At 42.2% G+C, this 26,385-nt stretch overlaps 1 protein-coding gene across 1 annotated transcript in view; it reads right to left on the bottom strand.

Moving 5' to 3' along the window:
* The window catches only part of OCA2 (OCA2 melanosomal transmembrane protein), a 175,198-nt gene that overhangs the window by 133,337 nt on the left and 15,476 nt on the right, over positions 1–26,385 (bottom strand). The window contains 5 exon segments of the mRNA XM_032479273.1: positions 1,893–1,965; positions 3,869–3,926; positions 6,784–6,963; positions 7,944–8,042; positions 25,220–25,489. Coding sequence (XP_032335164.1) covers positions 1,893–1,965; positions 3,869–3,926; positions 6,784–6,963; positions 7,944–8,042; positions 25,220–25,467 — 658 coding nt within the window. The 5' untranslated portion in view covers positions 25,468–25,489.

Genomic DNA, 26,385 nt, shown 5'->3' with positions numbered 1-26,385 from the left:
ACAAGGTCCTACTGTATAGCACAGGGAACAATATTCAGTATCTCATAATAAACTATAGTTGAAAAGAATCTGAAAAAGAATATATATATGTGTATAACTGGATCACTTAGCTGTACACTAGAAACTAACACGACATTGTAAATTAACTACACTTCAATTGAAAAAAAAGATTGAAAAAAAAAAGAAATACTGGAACTGGCCACAGCTGCCTCCTCCTCCTCCTCGTGGGCCTCCTCCCCTTCCACCTGCCTCATCTCCCAGCCTCCTCCTCCCAGGACCCGCCACTGACTATGCTCTGAGCTGGACTGAGAGCTTTAGAGGTTCTGATCTAAATGTCCATTCTAAGGGGCTCCGGGCTCTAGACTTGTAGTGTCAGGGCACATATCCCAATGCAGACAGCTGGAAACCCACCCCTCCCACACTTACAACTAGAGAAAGACGGACAGATATAAGTTAATGTCTTATTCCATCAAGACTGAGGATGCACCACAAACACCTAAGCTGGATTCTAGAGTGAGACAGGCCCCTGCTGGCAGGGAGGGACAGGGCCGAGCAAGGCTGCTCTGCGACGGGTGCCACCACCACACACAGAAGCAGGCGAGATTAAATCAGAAAATGTTTAAGTTGTTCAAGGTCAGATGTGGGCTAGTATGAGAGTGGGGAGCCCCTGGGAGCTACAGAATAGAGCTGTTAACCTCTTCTTATAGGCTCTTCTCCATGAATCCCAGCAGCTACTCAGGGAAGATGGGCAGAATGGGGGGACCCCTGACAAAGCCTGAGTTTGCAGGGGGAGCACAGCAAATCTGGTAGGTAGCCTGAGGGTGCAGTGGAACCCCAGCAGCAGAGGGCAGGTGAGAGGGAAAGATCATTCTACCCCTAAGGTAGGGGGTAGGAACAGCGCAGGGTCTGGCAGACAGATAGTGAGAGACCAAGAACTCCAAGGGACTGAGGCACTAAGGGTTACCAAGGCAACTACAGACTACAACACGGCCAACCTCTGTCTAAATTTACACCAACCTCCCCAACTAACACCACAAGAAGCTCAGGTGTGCTCATCTCCGAGCTTAAAGCTGTTTCCCTCAGTGCCACATACCGTATATTCATATGTTGAAGCCCTGACCTCCAGTGTGAGGCCTTGATCTGAGAGGATTAGTTCCTTATAAGAAGAGACACCAGAGAGCCAGCTCACTCTCTATGCAACAGACAGACAGACACACACACACAGAAGAGAGGCCCTGTGAGGACACAGCAGGAAGGAAGGCAGCCATCTACAAGCCAGAAAGAGGCCCACACACTGACCTGAGATGTCCAGCCTCCAGAACTGTGAGCAATAAATGTCTTGTGTAAGCCACCCAGGCTGTGGTCTTCTGTGATGGCAGCCCGAGCCAACAACACACTCAGTATCTATTATCCTATAGAACATGCCTGACTTTTAACGACAAATTAGGAGTCCTACAAAAAGGCAAGAGCACACAGCGTGAGAGACCAAGCAATCATCAGACTCGATGACATAGCCAAGGAAAGAACCAACGAACTTAGGAATCGATCAAGCTGAAACACACAGGAGGAGGGGAAGGGGGCACAGACCAAGGTCCAAGAGCCCTAGGAAGCCGGGCCTTAACCAGAGTGCACCTTCTGGCTGCTGTCACCCTTCCATGGAAAACCTCACCACCACCACCCACCAACTGTAGTCTCGCTAGTGCCCCTCCCCTTCTGTTCCGCGGCCTCATCCATTCATCAAACATCTTGGAGAACCAAAATTCGGGTGGGGAGGAACAGCGATCGCCCGTGCTGGGACCTGGAGCAGCAGTTACAATAGTTCTAGTTCTCCAATCTCTTCACTTTGTGCGTCAACCACGGGCGACTGTCCGTCTCAGAGTAGGTTTGGATACAGTAGCTTTCCAGTGGTGACACCGCCAACAACTGCCAGGACTTCCCTTGATCTGGATACAGGCTAAATAAAACCTGTAACAGAAACATTTTACGATAGGCTTGTGGTTATGAGAGCAGTCAGATGTAAGTAACTGCGATGACAGCTGAAAACGGGGGTATGAAGACGGTGTTGCTTGCTGTAGCCCCAATTCACCAGCTTACTCTAAGTAGCTCCTCTGAGATATTAGAAAGTGAAAATTCTGATTCATTATACTATTTTATGCTACAATAGACCTTGAATATTGATAGTTGCCAATTTTAAAGATTAAATACCGAGCCATAAAATCAAATCATCGGAGGTGGGTAAGTGTGGTTTTCCCATAATGGAGAGCAGGGACTCCAACCCACTGACAGAGGGAGCACATGCTTGGGGAATTTGCAAAGCATCTTACGCACCATCACAAAGTAAATTAAAGTGATGATGAGATAACAGATTACAGATAGTTCCAAACAAACTCCTCAAATTCTATTTTGGCTGTCCCTACAAATCACTGACATTTCAACTCCCAGAAGAAGTCAGAGGACCAGCCACAGAGCTCAGGGCAGCTCTCGGGGGAATCAGAGAGGACTTGGCTCACCCTGACCTCCTCCTTGGAAACCCCAGTGCACCTAGCTCCCAGGCTGTGCTAAGCAGCATGGGCTTCAGAACCACACAATTCTGTGAGTAGGAAATAGGGAAGCAAACTGGTAGCCAAAAAAGTAAATTCATGAAGTTTTCAGCATTCCGTGTAATTGGGGTTTTTTTTGACGCATAGATTTCCTTTCTCTGGGTCACTACTCCCCTCCTTTGTGGGTTCTTAAAGAGTTGGCTATACTCAATTCATTGCGGCCAGTACTGACTTCACGTACCTTTGCAGTGTTGTGAGTTGCAACACTGTTCTCTACACATCACACTGAGAAGAGGAACTCAATCTTGCACTGTGTGGCCCCCATCCTCATGCTCCCACACACAGAAAATGAGGACCATGTATTCACAGTTGCATGTGGTCACGCACACAGCTTCCAGTCACCCAGGGCACCCAGCACAACTGTCATCACGAGCCACCTACAGACAAGAGCCACAGCCACCCAAGTCCCGGAGTCCACAGGGCACAGGTAATCACCCATCCCTTCCTCATTCACAATCTCACACCCTGTCACAGCAGCACACACCAACCACCTACTGGGGTCTCCCAAAACAGCCCACACAAACTGTCTTATGCCATTGCTAAAACCAGGTACAAACACAAAATAATTCCCTGGGCACACACACAAATCTCAGAATGGTCACAGACCACCAATGACCCACATGTCCCATACAGGCATGCACATACACAGAAACATAGCCAGGTACAGATACCTCACACAGACACACAGCCAGACACGGGGGCCTCACACCCATTCATTCTGTAAATAAATTTTGAGTGCCAGCAGAGTGATCCCAGCTGGGGCCACACCAGAGCACACAGCACTCTGATGCTGGCAGTGAAACTCGTGACCCCTCAAGTCAGACGGCACACTCAGGTCACCTCCAGCCCTTCAGCCCTCCCTGGGGATGTACAGGCAAGTTGAATCAGGGCAGCCTCCAGAGAAGAGGCAAACACAGAACTTCACTCCCCCAAAACAGGGTGGTCCAGCTGGGCACCATCTCAAAGGGGCACTGAGGCATTCCTGGGGCCACCCATGAATGCTAATTTGACAACACAAATAAAGAATGTTTACTGCGTGTGGTTGAAAAGAGAATTTGGCAAGCCATGTAAGGTGAGAATTGAGACCCAGGGGGACAGGTTAACTCCTTCTCCCATGTGACTGGGGACAACAGCAGGCCTCCCCCAGACTGCCACCCCTCAGCATCTCCTGCAAAGAAATGTGTGAGCCCCACACCCCGGGTGCCCTGCCACTGGGCCCGAGGCCCGTGCAGGCTCTGCAGCAGAGTTGGGGGCGCCATGGTACTCACAGTGCACAGCACCACAAAGACAAACAAGCCTGAGACTTTCAGCCACCGCACACAGCACCTGCAAGAGGAAAGGCAGGCCCGAGTCACACCCCCGGGAGCCCCGTTTTCCTGGGCCCAGAACCGCCAAACCTCAGACACGTGCTGAAATCCTGGGACATGTCCACCTCAAAGCATATGTGTGGAACCCTCTCCATAATATGGGCTGAAGGAGGACACCTGCTGAGGACACCAGCTGACCTGCTGTAAGCATACAGCTTCATGAAATGCAGCTTGGTGGAGGTTACAGAGGGGAACCAAATTAACCCCAAGTGTCTGAACGTGGCTTCTGGCCAGAGACCCTTAAATTCAAGACTTGGGCCTCTTCACTAGCCTTTTAAAGACTAGTTTCCTGGAAACAAGCCTTATCTTGGCTCTCAGATTCATATTTGCCAATAATTTGCCCCTAAGTTTTCTGAAAGATGGGAATACAGATTTGATCACCAAATAAACATTGACTGAGACATAACCAAACAATTCAAAAAAGACATTGCTGTGCTATAACCACTTGTACCAGCAAAGTCTGCTAAGAATTCCTTAGAAGATAATGATTTACTTATTTTTATTTTAAATTTTTGCCCTTATCGGAGGCACTGGGGATTGAACCCAGGACCTTATGCACGCCAAGCACCAGCTCTACCACTGAGTTACAACACCCACCCCCAGGAGATAATTTTATAGACAATCAGGCCATGTGCTTGGTACCCTCTGAGGGCTCCTAATGGGGCCCTGGCCCAGCCACCAGACTTCTTAACTGTGGCCCTTAGGCCCTTGGTGAACAGGGGCCTGGCCCATCCTTTTCGGCCCCTCCAGGCTTCTCTCTGCTCATGTTACCTCCCCAGAGCCCTCCAAATCCCACCTCCTGGAAGACACTATCACTGCCCAGGTCTGGGGGAGGGGGTGCTCTCTCACTGGCCACTCCTCGAGGGAAAGCCCAGAGTATCTGTGCTCTGCCCCTGCACAAGGAAGCAGGTACGCAGTCTATGCTTGACACCTGTTTGTAGAACGAAGGAAGAAAGTCTACACTGGGACATCTTTTTCAAAAGTTTTCTGATCCTCTAAAATGGTAAAATCTTGTTTTGCATTCTCTTAGAGTTAATAAATCTGATGAATCGTCATTTCACACTTCCAAATTATGACCCACAGCTCCTATTAAAATGGGAATCAAAATAACACTTTTTTTAAAGCATGAAGCCTTAATTCAACTATTCTAAACACAAATTTCTTTCCATATAACTGACATATTCAGCAGAGCTGACAATCCTAAATGTTCTTCATAAGTTTCTTCAATAATCCTGCGTAGTACTTTCTAGACATGTTAAAAAGGATTAAGTCTTTCAGTTAAGTGGCAAGTGTGAGGCAGCTGTTCCGTGAATAGTAGAAGATAAAACAACCATTGAATGTAAAGTCTCAAATGTATTTCATTCTGTTTTCCATGGTATGGGATATTTGAGGAACCTGGCGCCCTCTGGAGCTGTGAGCCAGCCAGCTGGGGAAGGGTGTTGAGAGTGTCAGAGCTCACCATCCTGGAGACCCACGGGGCCAGATCCTTGTTCACGTCTTCACGTGATTAAAATAATTTTACAGCAGATTCACCCGCCAAATATTTGTCACACCTATTCAGCCAAATATTTGTCACACCTACAAGAGCTAAGACTAGTCATGGCAAAGAAACTACATATGGCTGGGTGGGAAAAGACATCTCCAAGGTCAAGCACTGGTGGGGGGCCTGGGGTCACATTCCTCCCCCTAAGCTCGCTGCACAACCTGCATGATCTCAGACGAAATTCCTAACCTCCCTGAGGTACCTTCCTACATCTACCTCCCAGGATTGCCTGAAAGATCAACAGGACAATGAAGAGTGGGTCTTTCTGGGTACAGACAGATGCCCTTTGGGATGTAGGTACATACACCTCCAATCCGCCCTTCAAACAGCTTCAGAAAAGACAGCTCCTCTAATGTAGAGAAATAATAATATTTGATAGTTGCGATGGTCTCTTCTCGTCTATTTCCGGGCTTTTGCACAGACCGTCTTAGTGGAAGCTCACTGAACGCTATGGCACGAGGGGGACACCAGGCGACAAAGAGACAGTTGCACGGGCATACCTGGCCCCGCTGGTTCCTCAGCTACCTCGGAGCAGGTACAGAATGAGGACCTTGATGGTCCTGGTCCTCAAGCCTTATTCTATCCCTGGAAATGCCACTTTCAAACGTGCTGCTCTCAATAGAAGCCTCCCTGCAACTGCTGGCACGGAAGCCCCAGCGGACAAAGCCGGGAGAGCGCGCTCCCGCCCCCGCCTGCGCGGGTGGTCCCGCCAAAGCACCCTGGGTCCCCGCGCCTGCGCCGCCCCCGCCCTCCCACGCACGCGCGACCCCGCCTCCGCGGCCCCACCCGCACCCCCCGCCGCCCCGAAAACGCTTTCTCCCCCATGTGCAGTTCCCCTCCGGCAGGGCGTGGCGCTTAGCGCCAACCCTGCTAACAACGTGCTCCGTCACTAACTGCGAATGATGACATGCGCTTCTCAAACAGGCGGGGACTGCTGAAGCGCGTCCGTTCCATCCGCGGGCCGCAGACCTCCGGGGTGTGAAGGCCCCGGTCACACACAGGAAGGCCAGGGGTGTAGGGGCCATTCAGGTCTGTAACTGGGCTTTCCCGTAGCCTCGAGGGCTGCACGCTGGTTCGCTGTCCTCCAGGGCCTGGAGAAAACGTAGCTAACCTTCCGGGAAAGTGCCGCCTAGCCTTCTTCCTCACCTCCATCCACCCTGTCACCAGGAGGATGCCGTGAGGACAAGAGCCCCCAGCCCTGCCCCAGGCGAGGAGGACGCGCCGGGCGACCATAGCCCTGTGCCAGTGACACTGACACTCCAAGTGTACCTACCTCAGCTTGGAAAGACGGCGGAACCTGATGGGAGTGCTGTCCAGAAACTCTCCCTTCTCTGGGGAGGCAGATCCAGAAGAACCTGCCAGCAGGGATTCTCCCTCCCACTCAGCCGAGCTGCTCTCCCAAGATTCTTCAGCAGTGATGGACTCCGGATGGCAAACGGGCATGCGCCGTGGCCTGGAAATTGAGGCTTTGTGGTTATTTTCACGGAAATAGTGGCACCTCCAAAACACTTCATCTCAGTTGTGAGTGTGAAATGTGGAAGCAATCCTGGTTCTTAAAAGGACCACAGATATTGTAGGACTGTCCAACTAGTGGGAATGGGTCTTTCTTGACATCACAGAACCTTGGCTCAACGGACATCATCCAGGGTCACTCAATCTTCAAAATAAATTGTGGACCTTCAAAAAACATCTGCTTGTTCTGAGTTTGGACCTTTCCAGCCTTTCTCAGGCCAGCTCCATCCAGCTCACAACGTCACCAAGTTTGTAATGTGTGGGGAGTCAGGGGACAATGAACAGGTGGCTCAGGCTTCCAGGAGTCTGTCTGCAGGGGGGAGAGGAGATGAGGCTGGAGGCCTGAGTTTGCCCCTTCATCCCAAGGGAGACAGTCTGTACAGATCAGCTCTGCTCAGCAGTTCGAGGACCACCTGGGTTTATCCCCCAAAGGACCTTCAAACATATAGGAAGTGGAGTTTTTTTTTAATTATACATTTTCAACCCCATAACTATTGACATTTCAGCTGGATACGTCTTTCTTGTAGGGCAGTGCCCTGTGCATTGCAGGATGTTTAGCGCATCCCTGGCCTCTGCCCTTAAATGCCAGTAGTGCCCCTCCCCCATCTGTGACAACAATAAATATCTCCAGACAGTGCCAGTGCCACCTCCAGTTGAGAAGCCCTGGCCTGGCGAGATGGCCTGTCAGAGCTGTGTGCATGTGTGACTGTGTACATGTGCTGTTTAAAGTTACTTGGAAATTCAGCAGCCACAGAATACAACTGCCAGACACAGGAACACACCTTGAATTGACAAGGATCTGGCAGAGACCAAACATTTCAGGTAAAAGTTCATCTCAAGAAGAAGTTCTTCAGCATAAGCGCCAAGGGTAATTCTCAGAGATGTCTTCATTTTATAAGGAAGGGGAAAAAAAAAACTCACCCTTTCTCTTGTGAGAAATTCCTCAGCAAAGGAGTGTTTTCTGTAAAGCAGGGGTCTTTAGACCTGGTGCTGAAGAACGGGGGTAAAGGAGAGCGAGACCTGAAAGACACAGAGAAGGAAAGGGATCATCAACACAAAAATGACAGTGGTGCTCAAGAACGAGCCCAAGAGTCAGTGGGAAATTTCACATGTTCTATCTGAATTGTGAAAAGCTGGACTTCTAGGAGAGACCATTAAAAAACAGCCCTCCTCCCCCGCATACACCAGGATGGAAATGCAATGCAGAAATTCACACAGGAGACCAGATGCTATGGGGTCCATACATTTAGGCTCGCTTTAGTATTAAAATAGATTCCAGCCACCTTTGCTGTTCCGTGCAGTTTTTCATTGAGAAAACCATTCAGAATATGATGGGCGCTTTTATATTAAGAAATTTCTATCCAGAAAATTCTGTTTCCTAATATCGGAATATTTCCATATCCCACATTTAAAATATCCTAATAGCTTCAACTTCCCTTGAGAGATCAAGCAGCAACAGTCTGGCCAATGGAGTTATAATAAGATGATAAACAGGATGGCAGGGAGGGGGCCCTCAGCGGGTCAGAAGCCACAACTGAAGCAAAGCAAAGGTTCACACTGCACCTGAACCCCTTCCACTGGGCTTTGGCCTGTTCATAAACTTAGCGTCCAAACCAGGAGACTTTTAAGAGGGAAATAATGGCACAGACACGACAGAGCCCCCCAGCCCCTGGATATATGGTCACCCTCATTAAGGGACATTCGATGTTTAAAAGCAGCTAGTTTTTCATGAACACTTGTGGAAATCGTTTTCATTCCTAATTGTTGGGAATATGTCATTTTATATCCTAGTACATTGCCTTTCCTAAAGGTGCCGAGGCCATGTGGAGCTTCTGTGGATGCTGTGAAACACTCACCTGGGGAAATAACTTCAGATCATAAGTGCAAAGCAAAGGAAACTGTTTCCACCCGTTTTCTCTTTCTCACTCAAGCATGCACCTGTGACACAGGCAAGACGACTGGTCTCGCTGATGAGTGAAACCGAGGGTCCCGGACCGGATCTAACAACACCCATCATGTCGCACTCCAGTCAGGGAAGGAGTCTGTCTCCAGCCAGCTGGTGTCCTCTGGGCACCACCTCTGAGCAGCCCTAGGCACTTACAGTGGGGAACACAGATGACTGAGGACTTCAGGGGCTTTAACACCAGTGGAGGAGAGCCTGGCAGGGAATGAGCCTGGCATCGATGCCTTGATGAGCACAGATTAGAGTGGAGAGGTGGAAATGGAATTCTGCCTGAGGGATTTTATAGTTAGTACACCTTCTTTTATCTGTTCAATTAGCTGGGTTTTTAAATTTTCACCTCTCATAACTGCAAATCCAGAAGGGCCTCAGGTGCATTTAGCTAAATGTCCCAGTAAGTCTATTAATATCCAGGTGTTTTCTGTCACTCCCTGGGCTGGTTTGTTACACAGCATCTGGGAAAGCTGACTGTTATCATGACATCATTCACATTATTTAACCACCCTGAGCTTCATTTTCTCAGCTGTATAATGTAGATTAAAAGGAAATAACTCAGTTTTGTTGCATTAAATAAGGAGATGTAAATGGAAAGCAGAAAAAGAGAGTTTGGCTATTGATTCAATTATTTCTATTAGACCGTAAGCTCCTTATGAATGACTGCCATGTTTTCCATCTTGTTTTATCTGGTACCTTAAGTGGTACCCAGGTCAGTGCAAATTCTTAACAAATACTTGATAATGAATGAGTTGAACTCCAGCAATCATAGCTTATTTGCATCATAAGATTGGCTTTTTGACTAAAATAAAAGTTTTCTAAACCATTAAATCAACAATATGCTTGTAATCACCACTGGCCCTCTGAAGAGGGGAGACTGTTCAAGAGAGCAGAGGTGCTATTTCTCCTCAGAAAGCACAACCTCACAGGGTCTCAGAACAGCTCACAGCACAATCACTTTACACAATGAGGACAATTCGACTTGTTGCCATGAAAAAGGAAAATCAGAAATGGGAAAAGTCAAGAGTATGTTGTGTTTTCTCTGAGGTGGCCATGCCCACCTGATCTCATTATTTAACATTTCTGTTGCATTTTGTGCACACAAAGTATTTAATAGTCATGATTAAGTGTAGGGAATAGTTTCTAAGCTTTTTTATATTTAGTTATGCCTTTAAGACACCAAAAATAAAATGAATTTCACTAGGAAATATCCCCAAGAGACTTCAGGCTGTTCCAAATTTAAACTTAATTTGACACTGTCCAGATATTATTTTCCATTGTTCCAAGAGCCTAGGAATAAAAATGGCAGTCCACCATGGTAAACAAACTTATGGTTACCAAGGGGTAAAGGGGGTGGGAAAGGATAAATTGGGAGTTTGAGATTTGCAAATACTAACAACTACATATAAAATAGATTAACAAAATTTCTTCTGTATAGCACAGGGAACTATATTCAATATCTTGTAATAACCTATAATGAAAAAATATGAAAATGAACATATGTATGTATATGTATGACTGAAACATTATGCTGTACACCAGAAATTGACACATTGTAACTGACTATACTTAAATTAAAAAAAAAAAGACAAAAATGACAGTCCACAGAACTGAAATCCTAGCATTTTTCTTTCTGACTTAAGGTAGAAAATATTTATAACATCTGTATTATTCCTGACCCTTTCTCCTTCTGAAAAAAAGAAGTCGGGGGGAAGGTACAGTTTAGTGGTAGAGCGCCTGCTTAGCATGCATAAGGTCCCAGGTTCAATCCCCAGTAACTCCATTAAAAAAAAAAAAGAAATCACATCAACAGTTCTCTAACTTCACATCTAAGCCAGGGTGCTTTCAAAATTCACAAATTTCAACAGCATGTATTTTTCCCCATGTCTCAGTAACTCTATATATATTTGCAAAATTCATATGTGCCTACAAATTTCTAAGAGGGGAAATATTTATTTTTAATAACTTGGAAACTATGGAAGAGGATAACAAATAACATAACAATTGTATATAATTCTATAACTCAGAGATGCCCACTGTTAACATTTAAAGAACTTCCTTTCAGTCTTTTTTCCTATATATAAATAAATATTAAGTCAAGTTCAAATATATGCATGAGTAGACATAATTTACATACAGAAATTGCTTTGTCCTTTGATTATTCAACTTAGCCATGTCATTAGCATTTCCTGTGCTATTAGATATTCATCTACAAGTAGTTTTAATGTTGGCATCATATTCCATTACATGGATCAACACATTAGCTTTACCATCCATCTGTTGTTGGAAATTTAGGGAATTTCTAGTTTGTCATGAAGATAAGTAACAACGGTTATGAGATTCCTGGTAGATAAGTCTCTATGTTTGCTTCTGATAGTTCCTTAGGACAGAGTCTTAGAAGTGGAGTCACTGGGTCAGGAAGTGTCTTGGTGCCCACAGTCCACAGAGCACCTGACCTCATTATGGTGCAGTTAGGGGAGGGAACAAATCCTTGTCCCCGCAGCCCTAGGGTATTAGTCACATTTTAAATCCTCAAGCTGTAAATTATAAACAGCCAGAATTGATTCAAGTCCACCATTGTCAAGAAATTCCACTGCCATGGTTATTAGCAAGAGCCATCTGTACCAACCTGCAGGACGGACACAGTGTGTTGGCCACCCCTCCCACCCCCTCCCTAGGTCTTTTTAGATTCAAACACTTGACAGTCCTATGATGCTTTTGCCATTTTATTAAGGGAAAAAAGGCTCTGAGAAAGTTGAAAATATTGAGTACCTAATATATTAGGTACTCTTCTGAGAGGATTTACATTTCTAAAGACCAGAAAAGAGACAACGGTTATTGCAAAGGACACTCTGGGGAGGTGGTGATTTGGGTATCAGTGGTGGAGAAAGAAGTTTGTTCCCTGTCTTTCTCCAGCCCTATGTCATGTAGACACCGCCAGTGAAGACACAGTGGTCAGCTCTGCTTGGCAAGGGGCCCAGGGCCAATAGCAAGGAATGCAAAGTGCCATTCTATTTCTATCTGTCTATCTGTCTATCCATCCATCTATCCATCTATCATTTGTGGCCAATTTTCATACTGGCTTCACTGGCCCAACCTATCTTTCCAGAAGGAAAAAAGCAAAGTAGCAGGCAGAGGAAAAGTTAGGTTTGCCTCAAAAGTGATCATACGAAACAACAAAGTGTGTCGTCACTGACAGAAAGCAGACTGAGGAAGGAAAGTGAGCAGGGAAGCTGCCGCCCACTCATGTGCAATTTTTCAGAAGGCCTGGGAGATTGTAATTCCTCACCTGAGAGTTTGTCATGGTTCTGTGTGAGCAGAGCCAGTCTTTTCGGTTTAATTAAGCACAGAAAGAAGAGCCCACAGCCCCGGCTACTCAGAGGCTGCATCCGTATTCATTTGTCAGCAAAGAAGCGGAAACATGAGCGCAGGTTCCTGATTCTTCAGCCTAACACCCCCACCACGTGAACTAGACAAAACCGGAAGGCCACAAGTTGAGCCCTTGGGCTAGGTGATTTCATATCTAACAAGGGGGAGGATTATGCCAACTACTTTGGGGAAAGGGCTGGAATTTCCAGGAAATGGGCCATCACCCACCTTTTGACCTTTGATCTGATCATAATCAGCCTTGAAACTGCCCTGGCACCTGTGGGAGTGACATTAAGCAGTGATTGTATTTCAATGAGTGTATATTAAAGCTCAAGGTCTACTGGGAGGTGAATCTTCCACCATCTTGGATGCTAATGGCTGTGTCATTCTTTTAATAATGGCTGTGTCCTGCTCCCTTCCTTCCTGTCTCATTACTAATCACAAAAAAAGAAGTCTAAAGGTATATCCAAAAGCTTGGATCTTTACTGAGATTTACAGAAACAATTTTAGGATTTACTTGAATGTAAGAAAATCAAATGTATTTGAAGTCTAATTTGAATTGTTCTTCTCTCTAAGGAAAAAAGCTCAAATAGCTAGTAACCTAACAGTGTGATTTTTGAAGTTTATAATTCAAGTTTATAATTTAAAAAGACAGATTTTTGGGGTGGTCAGGTGGTGACTGAGCCCAGCTGGGCATATGAAGTAGACATACTAGCAATAAAGCCAAACATACATGACTGCATGGCTGTTCTTAGCCAGCTTGTTGCAGAAGCTGGCAGTTGTCCAGTAAATGTCAAAATCTTCTCCTGAAAATGTCTACCTGAAGGCCTATTCTGCCAGAAGAAATGAACAAAGAAAACTACAAAGAAACAAGTGGAAAACAGGAAATAAGTACATATCTATCAATAAATACTAAATGTAAATGAACTAAATACTCTAATCAAAGGATATAGGGTGGCTGATTGAATAGCAAAGCTAGACTTTTCAATATGCTGCCTACAGGAGGCTCACTTCAGGGCAAAATACAGTCAGGCTGAAAGTAAAAGGATGGAAAAACATATTTCATGCAAGCGGAAATGACGAGACAGTAGGGGTAGCAATATGCTTATCAGACCAAATAGAATTTAAAACAAAGGCTATAATGAAAGACAAAGAAGGGCATTATATAATGATAAGGGAATCAATACAAGAAAAAGATATTATACTCATTAACATATATACATCCATCTTGCAGCACCTAAATATATAAAACAAATACTAACAAACAAAAAGGGAGAACTTGAAAATAACAAAAAAATAAGAGAAGACTTTTAACACCCCACTGACAATGATGGACAGATCATCCAGACAGAAAATCAATAAAGCAACAGAGGCCCTAAATGACAGAACAGACCAGTTGAACTTCATTGATATTTACAGGTCACTACATCCAAAAAAAATCAGAATACACATTTTTTCCAAACATGCATGGATTGTTTTCTAGGATAGACTACATACTAGGTTACAAAACAATACTCAACTCATTTAAGAGTACAGAAATTATATCAAGCATCTTTGTTGACCACAACAGTACAGAACTAGAAATCAAAAATAGAAAGAAAAACAGGAAAAGAACAAACACGTGGAGACTAAACAAACATGCCACTGAAAAAATAATGGGTCAAAGATAAAATCAGAGGAGAAATCAGAAAATACCTTGAGACAAATGAAAATGAAAACACAACTTTCCAAAGTCTATGGAATGCAACAAAAGCAGTTCTAAAAGGGAAGTTCATAGTGAAATGGGCCTTCCTGAAGGTAAAAGGAAAATCTCAAATGAACAACCTACCACCTAAAAGAATTAGAAAAAGAAGAACAAACAAAGCCCAAAGTCAGCAAAAGGAAGGAAATAAGAAAGATCAGAGAGGAAATAAAATACAGATTAAAAAAAAAAAAACAAGTAATGGTTATTTTTGGAAAGATAAACAAAATTTATAAACCTTTAGCCAAGCTCACCAAGAAGAAAAGAGAGAGGGCCCAAATAAATAAAATAAAGAATGAAAGAGGAGAAATAACAACCAATGCCACAGAGACTTTAAAAAAATCAGTAAGACAATACGATGAACAGTTATATGCCAACAAACTGGACAACCTAGAAGAAATGGACAAATTTCTGGGAACATATAGACTGCTAAGACTTGGTCAAGAAAAAAACAGAAAACTTGAATGGACTTATCACTGGAAGTGAAACAGAATCTGTAGTAATAATTTTTTTAAAACTCCCTGTGAACAAAAGTCCAGGACTGGATAGCTTCACTGGGAAATTCTACCAAACCTATGAAGAAGAATTTAGACCTATCTTTCTCAAACTATTCCATAAAATTGAAGAGGAAGGAACACTCTCAAGTTTGTTCTACAAGCCACCATTACCCTGATACCAAAACTATAAAAATGAAAATTACAGGCCAGTATCTTTGATGAATATAGGCACAAAATCCTTCAACAAAACATTAGCAAACAAACCCAACAATACATAAAAAGGATTGTACAACATGATCAAATTGGTTTTATCCCAAGGTCACAGGATGGTTCAATAAACTCAAATCAATAAATGGGATACACCACATTAACAAAAGGAAAAACAAAAGCCACAGGATCAATAGATACAAAAATTGCATTTGACAAAATTCAACATCTATTCATGATAAAAATTCTCATCAGAGTAGGTACAGAGGGAATATATCGCAACATGATTAAGGCCACTTACAACAAACCCACAGCCAACCTAATACTCAACGGTGAAAAGCTGAATGCCTTCCTGCGAAATTCAGGAAAAAGATAAAGATGCTTCTATTTAACATAGTATTGGAAGTCCTACCAATAGCAATCAGACCGAGAAAAAGAAATAAGAGATATCCAAATTGGAAGGGAAGAGGTAAAATTGTCACTGTTTGCAGAAGACCTGATACTCTATTTAGGGATCCCTGAAGTCCCCACTCAAAAACTATTAGAACTAATAAATAAATTCAGCAGGATTGCAGGATACAAGATTAATGTACAGAAATGTGTTGTGTTTTTATACACTAATAATGAAATATCAGAAAGATAAAGTAAAAAAAACAATCCTGTTAAAAGTCGCATCAAAAACAAAAACAAAAACAGAAACACAAACCCTAGGAATAAACTTAACTAAGGAGGTGAAAGGCCTGTACACTGAAAACTATAAAACATTGATGAACATTTTAAAGAGATTCAAAGAAATGGAAAAATACCCTGTGCTCTTTTGGAAGAATTAATTTATTATTAAAATGGCCATACTACACACAGCAATTTACAGAGTTAATGCAATCCCTATCAAAATGTCCATGACATTTTTACAGAACTAGAATAAATAATCCTAAAATTTATATGGAATCACAAAAGACCCCAAGTTGCCAAAACAATCCTGAGGAAAAAAGAACAAAACTAGAGGTATAAAACTTTCAGATTACAAACTATACTACAAAGCTACAGTCATCAAAACAGCAAGATGCTGGTGCAAAAACAGACTCACAGATCAGCAGACAGAATAGACAGTCCAGAAATAAACCTATGCATCCATGGTCAATTAATCTATAACAAAGGAGGCAAGAATATACAGTAGAGAAAAGGCAGTCTCTTCAATAATTGGTGCTGGACAGCCACATGTAAAACAAATTAGAACACTCCCTCACACCATACACAAAAATAAACTCAGAATGGTTTAAAGAACTAAATGTAAGACATGACACAATAAAGCTCCTAGAAGAGAACAGAGGCAAAACATTTTTGGATGTAAATCTTAGCAATATTTTCTGAGATCAGTTTCCCACAGCAAAAAAAAAAAAAAAAAAAAAAAAAGGAGGGGGAACCTAACCAACTTAAGAGCTTTTGCACAGCAAAGGAAGCCATCAACAAAACAAAAAGACAACCTACAGAACGGGAGAAAATATTGCAAACAATCCAACCAACAAGGGGTTAATATCCAAAATACACAAATAGCTTATATAACTCAAAATCAAAAAACAAACAATACAATTTAAACAATCAATATGAGACTTATATAGACATTTCCCCAAAGAAGACAAACATATGGCCAACAGGTATGTAAGAGATGCTCAATATTGCTAATTATTAGAGAAATGCAATTCAAAACCACAATGAGATTATCACCTCACACCTATCAGAATAACTATCAGCGAAAATCTACAAATAACAAATTTGACAAGGAGGTGGAGAAAAAGGAACCCTCATACACTGTTGGTGGGAATGTAAAATGGTGCTGCCACTGTGGAAAACAGTATGGAGATTCCTTAAAAACTGAAAATAGAACTACCATATGATGCAGCATTTCCACTCCTGGGAATACATTCAGAAAAATGAAAATACTAATTCAAAAAGATACATGCACCCCAATGTTCAGAGCAACATATTTACAATAGCCAAGACATGATATCAACCCAAGTACCCAAAAGCAGATGAGTGGATAAAGAAGATGTGCACCCCCCTACACACACACACACACACACACACACACACACACACACACACACACACACACACACGATGGAATATTACTCGGCCATAATAAAGAATAAAATATTGTCATTTGCAACAGTGTGGGTGGACCTAGAGACTATGCAACTCAGAGAGAGAAATACAAATACTATATTACTTATATGTGGAATCTAAAAAAGAAAATTACAAGTCAATGTCACTGATGAACACATGCAAAAATCCTCAACAGAATATTAGCAAATCAAATTCAACAATACATAAAAGGATCTTACATGATGATAAGTGAGATTTATCCCATGGGTGCAAGGATGGCTCAATATCCACAAATCAATCAATGTGATTCACCACATTAACAAACTGAAGAATAAAAATCGTATGAACACTTCAATAGATGAAGAAAAAGTTTTTCACAGAATTCAACATTTATTCATGATAAAAACTCTGAACAAAGTGAGTATAGAGGGAACATACCTCAACATAACAAAGGCCATGTATGACAAGCTCACAGCTAACATCATATTCAATAGTGAAAATCTGAGAGCATTTCCTCTAAGATGAGGAACAAGACAGGAATGTCCACTCTCGCCTTCTTTATTCAACACAATATTGGAAGTCATAGCCACAGCATCCGACAAGAAAAAGAAATAAAAGAAATCCAAAGTGGAAAAGAAGGAAACCTGTCACTGTTTGCAGTTAATGTGATACTAAACAGTTACAGTAATGGGCTAATAGATTTACGAAAAAGGGTAACCACAAGCCAAAAACTTACAAGGGAGTCACAAAAATTAAATAAAATCCAGGATAATACAAAGGAAAATTACCAAACCACAAAAGGAAGAAGAAAGGAACAAAGAGGAAATACCAAATCAACTGCAAAGAGAAGTTCAAAATGGCAATAAACACACATCTATCATTAATTACTGTAAATGTTAATGAACTAAATGCTCCAGTCAAAAGACATAGAGTGGCAGACTGGATAATAAAGCAAGAACCTTCAATATGCTGCATACAAGAGACACACTTTAGGGAGAAGGGCACATATAGATTGAGAGTGAAAGGATGGAAAAGGATATTCCATGCAAATGGAAAAGTCAAAAAAGCAGGTGTTGCAGTACTGATTTCAGACAAAATAGACTTTAAAACGAAGTCCATAAAGAAAGATAAAGAAGGACATTTTATAATGATTAAAGGAGTGATACAAGATGAGGATATTACACTCGTTAATATATATGCACCCAATATAGGAGCACCTAAGTACATAGAACAATTACTAACAGAGATTAAGGGGGATATTGATGGGAATACAATCATAGTTGGAGATTTTAACACTGCATTAACATCACTAGACAGATCTTCCAGACAGAAAATAAATAAGGCAACAGAGAAATTAAATAATACAATAGAAAAACTAGATTTGGTGGATATTTTCAGAGCATTACACCCCCCCCCCCCAAATAGGATATACATTCTTTTCAAGTGCACATGGAACATTTTCCAGGATTGATCATGTACTTGGGCAAAAAGAAACCTCAACAATTTTAAGAAGATAGAAATTATCTCAAGCATCTTTACTGACCACAGTGCCATGAAACTAGAAATCAACAACAGAGAAACAAAGGAGAAAAAAAGGAAAGCATGGAGATTAAACAATATGTTATTTAAAAAACAATGGGTCAATGAGGAAATCAAAGCTGAAATTAAAAAATACCTTGAGACAAATGACAATGAAAGCACAACCACTCAAAATCTATAGGACACAAGCAAAGGCAGTGCTAAGAGGGAAGTTTATAGCGATACAGGCCTTCCTCAAAAAAGAAGAACAATCTCAAATAAACAATTTAACCCACCACCTGAATGAATTAGAAAAAGAAGAACAAAAAGCCCCAAAAGGCAGAAGAAGGAAGGAAATTATAAAGATCAGGGAGGGAATAAATACAATAGAGATTAACAAGACCATAGAAAAAATCAACCAAACCAAAAGCTGGTTTTTTGAAAAAGTAGATAAAATCAACAAACCTCTGGCCAAACTCACAAAGAAGAAAAAAGAGAGAGCACAAATTAGCAAAATAAGAAAGGAAAATGGAGAAATTACAACAAATAACATAGAAATACAGAATATCATACAAGAATATTACAAAAAACTATATGGAACCAAACTGGACAACCTAGAGGAGATGAACAAGTTTCTGGAAACATACTATCCACCGAAACTGAATCAAGAAGAAACTGACCACTTGAACAATCCAAACACTATAAAGGAAATAAAAATATCAATTAAAAACCTTCCTACAAATAAAAGTCCAGGACCGGACGGCTTCACCAGGGAATTCTACCAAACATACAAAGAACTCATACCAGTCCTTCTCAAAATCTTCCAGATGATTGAAAAGGAGGGAATACTCCCAAACTCATTCTATGAAGCCACCATCACCCTGATACCAAAACCAGGCAAAGACACTACAAAAAAAGAGAATTATAGGCCAGTATCACTGATGAACATAGACGCCAAAATCCTCACCAAAATATTAGCAAATAGAATCCAACAACACATAAAAAAGATTATACATTATGACTAAGTGGGGTTCATCCCAGGGACACAAGGCTGGTTCAACATACACAAATCAATCAGTGTAATACATCACATCAACAAGAGAAAGGACAAAAACCACATGATCATCTCAATCGATGCAGAAAAAGCATTTGATAAAATTCAACACCCATTTATGATAAAAACTCTTGCCAAAGTGGGTATAGAGGGAACATATCTCAACATAATAAAAGCTATATATGACAAACCTACAGCCAGCACAGTACTCAATGGTAAAAAAATTCAAAAGCTTCCCACTAAAATCTGGGACAAGACAAGGATGCCCACTATCACCACTCCTATTCAACATAGTCCTGGAAGTCCTGGCCACAGCAGTCAGGCAAGAGAAAGAAATAAAAGGGATCCAAATTGGAAAAGAAGAGGTAAAAGTGTCATTGTATGCTGATGACATGTTACTATATATAGAAAACCCTAAAAGGTCCACACAAAAGCTACTAGAGCTGATTGAAGAATTCAGCAAGGTAGCAGGTTACAAAATTAACATTCAAAAATCAGTTGCATTTCTTTACACTAATGATGAATCAACAGAAAAAGAAAGTAAAGAAACAATCCCCTTTAAAATAGCACCCAGAGTAATAAAATATCTGGGAATAAATCTAACCAAGGAGGTGAAAGAATTATACACAGAAAACTATAAACCATTGATGAAGGAAATTAAAAAAGACTTTAAAAAATGGAACGATATCCCATGCTCTTGGATTGGAAGAATCAATATTGTTAAAATGGTCACACTGCCCAAGGCAATCTACAGATTTAATGCAATCCCTATCAAATTGCCCAGGACATATTTCACAGAACTAGGACAAATCATAATAAAATTTATATGGAACCATCAAAGACCTAGAATTGCCAAAGCATTACTGAAGAGAAAGAAAGAGGCTGGAGGAATAACTCTCCCAGACTTCAGACAATACTATAGAGCTACAGTCATCAAGACAGCATGGTATTGGTACCAAAACAGACATATAGACCAATGGAACAGAATAGAGAGCCCAGAAATGAACCCACAAACTTTTGGTCAACTCATCTTCGACAAAGGAGGCAAGAATATACAATGGAATAAAGACAGTCTCTTCAGCAAATGGTGTTGGGAAAACTGGACAGCAGCATGTAAAGCAATCAAGCTAGAACACTCCCTTACACCATATACAAAAATCAACTCAAAATGGATCAAAAACTTAAACATAAGACAAGATACAATAAAACTCCTAGAGGAAAACATAGGCAAAACATTATCTGACATACATCTCAAAAATTTTCTCCTAGAAGAAATAAAAGCAAGAATAAACAAATGGGACCTAATGAAACTTACAAGCTTCTGCACAGCAAAGGAAGCCATAAGTAAAACAAAAAGACAACCTACGGAATGGGAGAAAATTTTTGCAAATGAAACCGACAAAGGCTTGATCTCCAGAATATATAAGCAGCTCATACGACTCAGTAAGAAAAAAATAAACAACCCAATCCAAAAATGGGCAGAAGACCTAAACAAGCAATTCTCCAAGGAAGACATACAAATGATCAAAAGGCACATGAAAAAATGCTCAATATCACTAATTATCAGAGAAATGCAAATCAAAACTACAATGAGGTATCACCTCACACCAGTCAGAATGGCCGTCATTCAAAAATCCACAAATGACAATTTCTGGAGAGGCTGTGGAGAAAGGGGAACCCTCCTACACTTCTGGTGGGAATGCAGTTTGGTGCAGCCACTATGGAGAACAGTGTGGAGATTCCTCAAAAGACTAGGAATAGACTTACCATATGACCCAGGAATCCCACTCCCTGGGCTTGTATCCAGAAGGAACCCTACTTCAGGATGACACCTGCACCCCAATGTTCACAGCAGCACTATTTACAATAGCCAAGGCATGGAAACAGCCTAAATGTCCATCAACAGATGACTGGATAAAGAAGAGGTGGTATATTTATACAATGGAATACTACTCAGCCATAAAAATCGACAACATAATGCCATTTGCAGCAACATGGATGCTCCTGGAGAATGTCATTCTAAGTGAAGTAAGTCAGAAAGAGAAAGAAAAATACCATATGAGATTGCTCATATGTGGAATCTAAAAAACAAAAACAAAACAAACAAAAAACAAAGCATAAATACAGGACAGAAATAGACTCAGACATAGAATACAGACTTGTGGTTGCCAAGGGGGCAAAGGATGGGAAGGGATAGACTGGGATTTCAAAATTGTAGAATAGATAAACAAGATTATACTGTATAGCACAGGGAAATATACACAAAATCTTATGGTAGCTCACAGAGAAAAAAATGTGACAATGAATGTGTATATGTCCATGTATGACTGAAAAATTGTGCTCAACACTGGAATTTGACACAACATTGTAAAATGATTATAAATCAATAAAAAATGTTAAAAAAATAAAAAGAAAAAGAAAATCCTAAATATGCCACCAAGAAACTATTAGAACTCATCAATGAACTTGCAGGATATATAATTAATATACAGCAATCTGTTTCTGTACTAACAATGAGCTATCAGAAAGACAAAGCAAGAAAATAATCCCATTTACAATTGCATCAAAAAGAATAAAATACCTAGTAATAACTCTAAACAAGAAGATAAAACACCTACACTTGGAAAACTATACGATGTTGATGAAAGATCACCATCCTAAATGCATGACACCAACAAATGGAAAGATAAACTGTGCTCGTGGATCAGAATTAATATTGTTAAAATGATCATACTACTCAAGGAAATCTATAGATTCAATGCAATCCTTATCAAAATACCAATGGCATTTTTTATAGAACTTGAAGAAATAATTCTAAAATTTGTATGGAAACACAAAAGACACCAAACAGTACCCCCCAGTCCCAAAAATCTTTAAAAAGAGCAAAATGGAATGCATCAAGCTTACTGATTTCAAACTATACACAAAGCTGTAGCAATCAAAACAGCATGGGACTGGCACTAATAATAATAATAATAATAACAGTAACAATAATAAAAAATAAAAAGACACATAGCTCAGTAGAACAAAAGAGAGAGCCCAGAAATAAACCCACATTTACATGGGCAATTAATCTATGACAAAGGAGGCAAGACTATACAATGGAGAAAAGACAGTTCTTCCACAAGAGGTGCTGGGAAAACTGGACAGACCCTGCCCACTTGAACCTTGAGATGCTGCAGGCCCTGCTGACCACGTGTTCTCACCCCATCCCATGAAAGAACCTGAGCTGAGGACCCAGCTAAGCCAGGCGCAGATTCATGACTCACAAAACTGTCAGAAAACAATTCTGTGTTGTTTTAAGATGTTAAATTGTGGAGTACTTTGTTACACGGCAGTAGATAACTAACACTCTCTTCCTTCCTGCTTCCTGTGTACCGATACCCTGATTTTAATAGTTCTAAGAAAACACTTACTAACCAGTTTGTACACAAGTGGTGTAACTGATCTGAGAAATTGCCTCTGGGCTCCTGTCAGCAAAAAGACAAGGCAGCACAACAGGCCACAAACCCTGGCCCACTTCCCTGCTGCTCAAAACTAGCAGCAGATAAACAGGTTGTAAGGAGACTGTTCTCACAGAGTTAAAAAGTATGAAATCCCAAATCATCTTTTCAGCACAAGGTAAAGTAATCTATTCTTGGCCTCTCATAGCATTCTTTAGTTTTACTCATTCTCTTCACAAACCTGTAATAGTTTAAAATTTTTAAATCCACTGATGTTACAGAGTTGGTGTTGTTGCCAACCTAATGGCTTCCATCTTCCTTCACCTGTTAGGTTTAAAAGATCTGCACATCTTATCACCCGTAAGAACACTTGTTCTTTTCACTTTCCACTTATCTTCATGAAACAAGAAGGACAAAATGTAAGGAATCCTTGAAGCAACCTTTAGACAGAGACGCTTTGGAGACCACCAGGTAACACCGCACCTGAGGGCCCAGGAGCTGCATGTCATCTCATGAGCTCAGCTAAGTGCACCTGTGGGGTGGCACTATGTCCTCCACACTTGCAGACACTCACACAGAGCTGGTCCTTTTCCTAGGTGCTGTTGACTGAAATAAAATGCACAACTGAAAAGCTGAGAGCTATGTTTTATTCGGCATACATTTCTGAGGACTTAAGCCCCAGATGACAGCCTCTCAGATCGCTCTAAAAGACTGTTCCAAAGTGGCAAGGTAAAAGCCAAGATATATGAGTTTTTGCAGCAAAGATCAGGTCGCCAGAGCACCAAAAGGTTACTGTTAATTAAAGAAAACCAGATACCTCAAGTTAAGGAATTTAGTGCTTTTCTATGCATAGGAAGGTGCAAAGGTCTGGGCTCACTGAAATCGCTCCTTCGATGGGCACCCAGCTGTCTAGGGCCAGCGTCCTGTTCTTTCCCATCCTGAGTTCCCTCAGGGGGCACCGCTAGGGTGGCTGCAGAGGCCTGGCTGCCTGCTTGTCTGCATTCTGAGTTCCCTCTGCTCACTGTCAGGGGGTGGTGGGAGTGGCTGATGGCTTGATGGCCACAGCATCCTTTATTTTACTGACATGGCTGGCAGTATTTTTCATTCACACTGTCCACACTGCAGGACTAACCACGGCTACTCTGAAGGGGCTGTTGTAAGCTGCCTCTGGCCGTGCTGCTGGTTGCTCTTTCTCCCTCTCCTGGCAGTTCACCAGGGGGAGGTGTGTCTCAAGAATGCTCACCTCTGCAGCCCTGGGTCCTCACCGGCCTCATCTGCGGTGGGGTCCCCTTCCACAGCCATTGCCTCTTGGCTGCATCAACTCTCAGCGCCGCACCCCTGAGGGCTGGGCCTTTGCCCTGCTGAGATTTCCAGGTTAGCTCCCCAGGCCCTGTACCTACTTTCTATTCTGCTCTTGGGGAAGGTGAAAACTTCTGGGCTCTGTCCTCACAATATGGGGACACAGAGGGATAAGCAAGCTGCACAAAAGGCCTTCTCTTGCCCCCCAGCTTTCCTGCCATCCTCAGACGACTGCTGGTGCAGCCCAGCTGCCTCCCCAGCCCCCAGTGTGCCCCACCGCCTCCCCTCGACTCTGCCCAGAGTCAGGACCTCCCACCCATAAATCGCATGGTGGGTGTCCTCAGGTCACCTCTGGTGCACTGAAGGAGTAAGTAAGGAGAAAGAACTTGGAAAATACTTCCTCTCCTGATTTTCCAGACTCTCATCTCACTGCAAAGTCTTTTTCTGGAATTCAGAATCCCATTAGCCTTGCATCCTTTTAGGACTGGGTACTCAGTATGCCCTACACGGGCACCACAGACACCTACTCATAGGACGCTGCTTTTATACGTATTTGCTCTCTTCACGTCGGTAAATACTTAAATGTTTATCAAAGTTTTCTTTTTCAAGTAAATCCAGAATTTTTTGATATGAAAAACAACATTCAGTTGATTCACTTAATATATTTATAGGAATAAAACATGTTCAAATATATATAAATATGCTTCAAAGCTTCATGTAATACTTTTAATGCCTTAAATAATACACTAAATGCCAAGCCTTCGTGTCAAAAATTTGCTTTTCTGTTTTTTAATATCTTTCGGATTTACCTTAGCCACATTTTAGAAAATAGCATTCATTCAAAATAGGCCAGGAAATTGATCTAACGCTGGAAAGATTCACCCATAACATCTGAAAGTTTTTCCCACCAAAAAACCTGGGGGAACTATGCTCACGGAAAGCCAAAATCGGTGAACTATTGTGGGAAAATGTGGAAATCCACACCTCCAAGATAAAATGGTTTCAAACTTACCTCTGCTCCGTGAGGAACGAGCCCAAATCCGGGTCCACGGCAGCCCAGCAGCTCCGCCCGGCTGCCCCCCAGGGGTGGGGGCCCAGGGGGTCTGCCTGGCGGACTCCCCGCTGTGGCCTGCGGTTGCTGGTGTCGGGCCCCACCAGCCCCGGCCCGCCCCGGCCAGCACTCGCGGGGGCAGACGTCTGATGTATCTCCATCTCCAGCACGCCGGAGGCCAGCTGGCCGTCTTTACTCTCTAGACGCATGCTTCTGCTGGCCCTCTTCTCACTAGGGTCAGCCAGGGAGAAACCACTGTTGATAAAAAGCAAACTGGGAATATCATTTGCACCTTGAGGGATTCATACTCCTGAATGGTACAGCAGAAACACCTCTTACACCGAGGCCCTTCCTGTGTTTCAGCCTTCTAACATCATAGGGAAAACCTGTGGCTACGCATCTCTAAGGGTGTGTTTTAGCACATTTCACCCCAGCAGTGACCTAACTACTTCAACAACACAGTATTAAGCAAATTGTGACATATACACAGTAGGAAATACTATGCAAACATGAAACATGCTCTCTAGAGACATACTGATATTAGGAACCACTTAAAACATGATAAACACCATTGATACACTAGGATATATTTCTTGAAATAAATATGCACCTAGTATATACATAGAATAGAAAACCGAAAAACACAGCCTCCAAATCATGGCTGTCTCTGGGTGGCGGAGTTACAGATGACTGGGGCATTCTCCTTTGTCTTTGTCTCTGTCTCTGATTAATGATTTTTGTATCTAGTAAACAAGTACCTTTGCAGTGAGAAAATAATAATACCTATTATAAATATGAGAAAAATGACTACACTTGCAAGGCTATGGTGTTCTACTTTGGGGATTATGTCTCCACCCACTGCCACTTACTTGTGCGCAGCTGGCAGCATCCCACAACCCCACAGTGACCAGCAGCAACGGTTTGCTATCAAGAGTTGCTATGAAGCCCAAATCATCGTGAGCTAATTTTGAGAAGGATTTGCAGCATTGAGAAGCAATGTACGTGTCTGTGGGGTGGAAGGAGTGTAGTTCGTGGTCCACCATTCCTTGCCACTCAGTTCACAGAGACTCGCAATGCCCCGTGATCACAGATTCTGGACGACATGTAGGAGTTCCAAGCAAGCGCAA

This window comes from Camelus ferus, chromosome 5, assembly GCF_009834535.1.
Source record: "Camelus ferus isolate YT-003-E chromosome 5, BCGSAC_Cfer_1.0, whole genome shotgun sequence".
Lineage (NCBI taxonomy): Eukaryota > Metazoa > Chordata > Mammalia > Artiodactyla > Camelidae > Camelus > Camelus ferus.
This window is presented reverse-complemented; position numbering and strand designations above follow the sequence as displayed.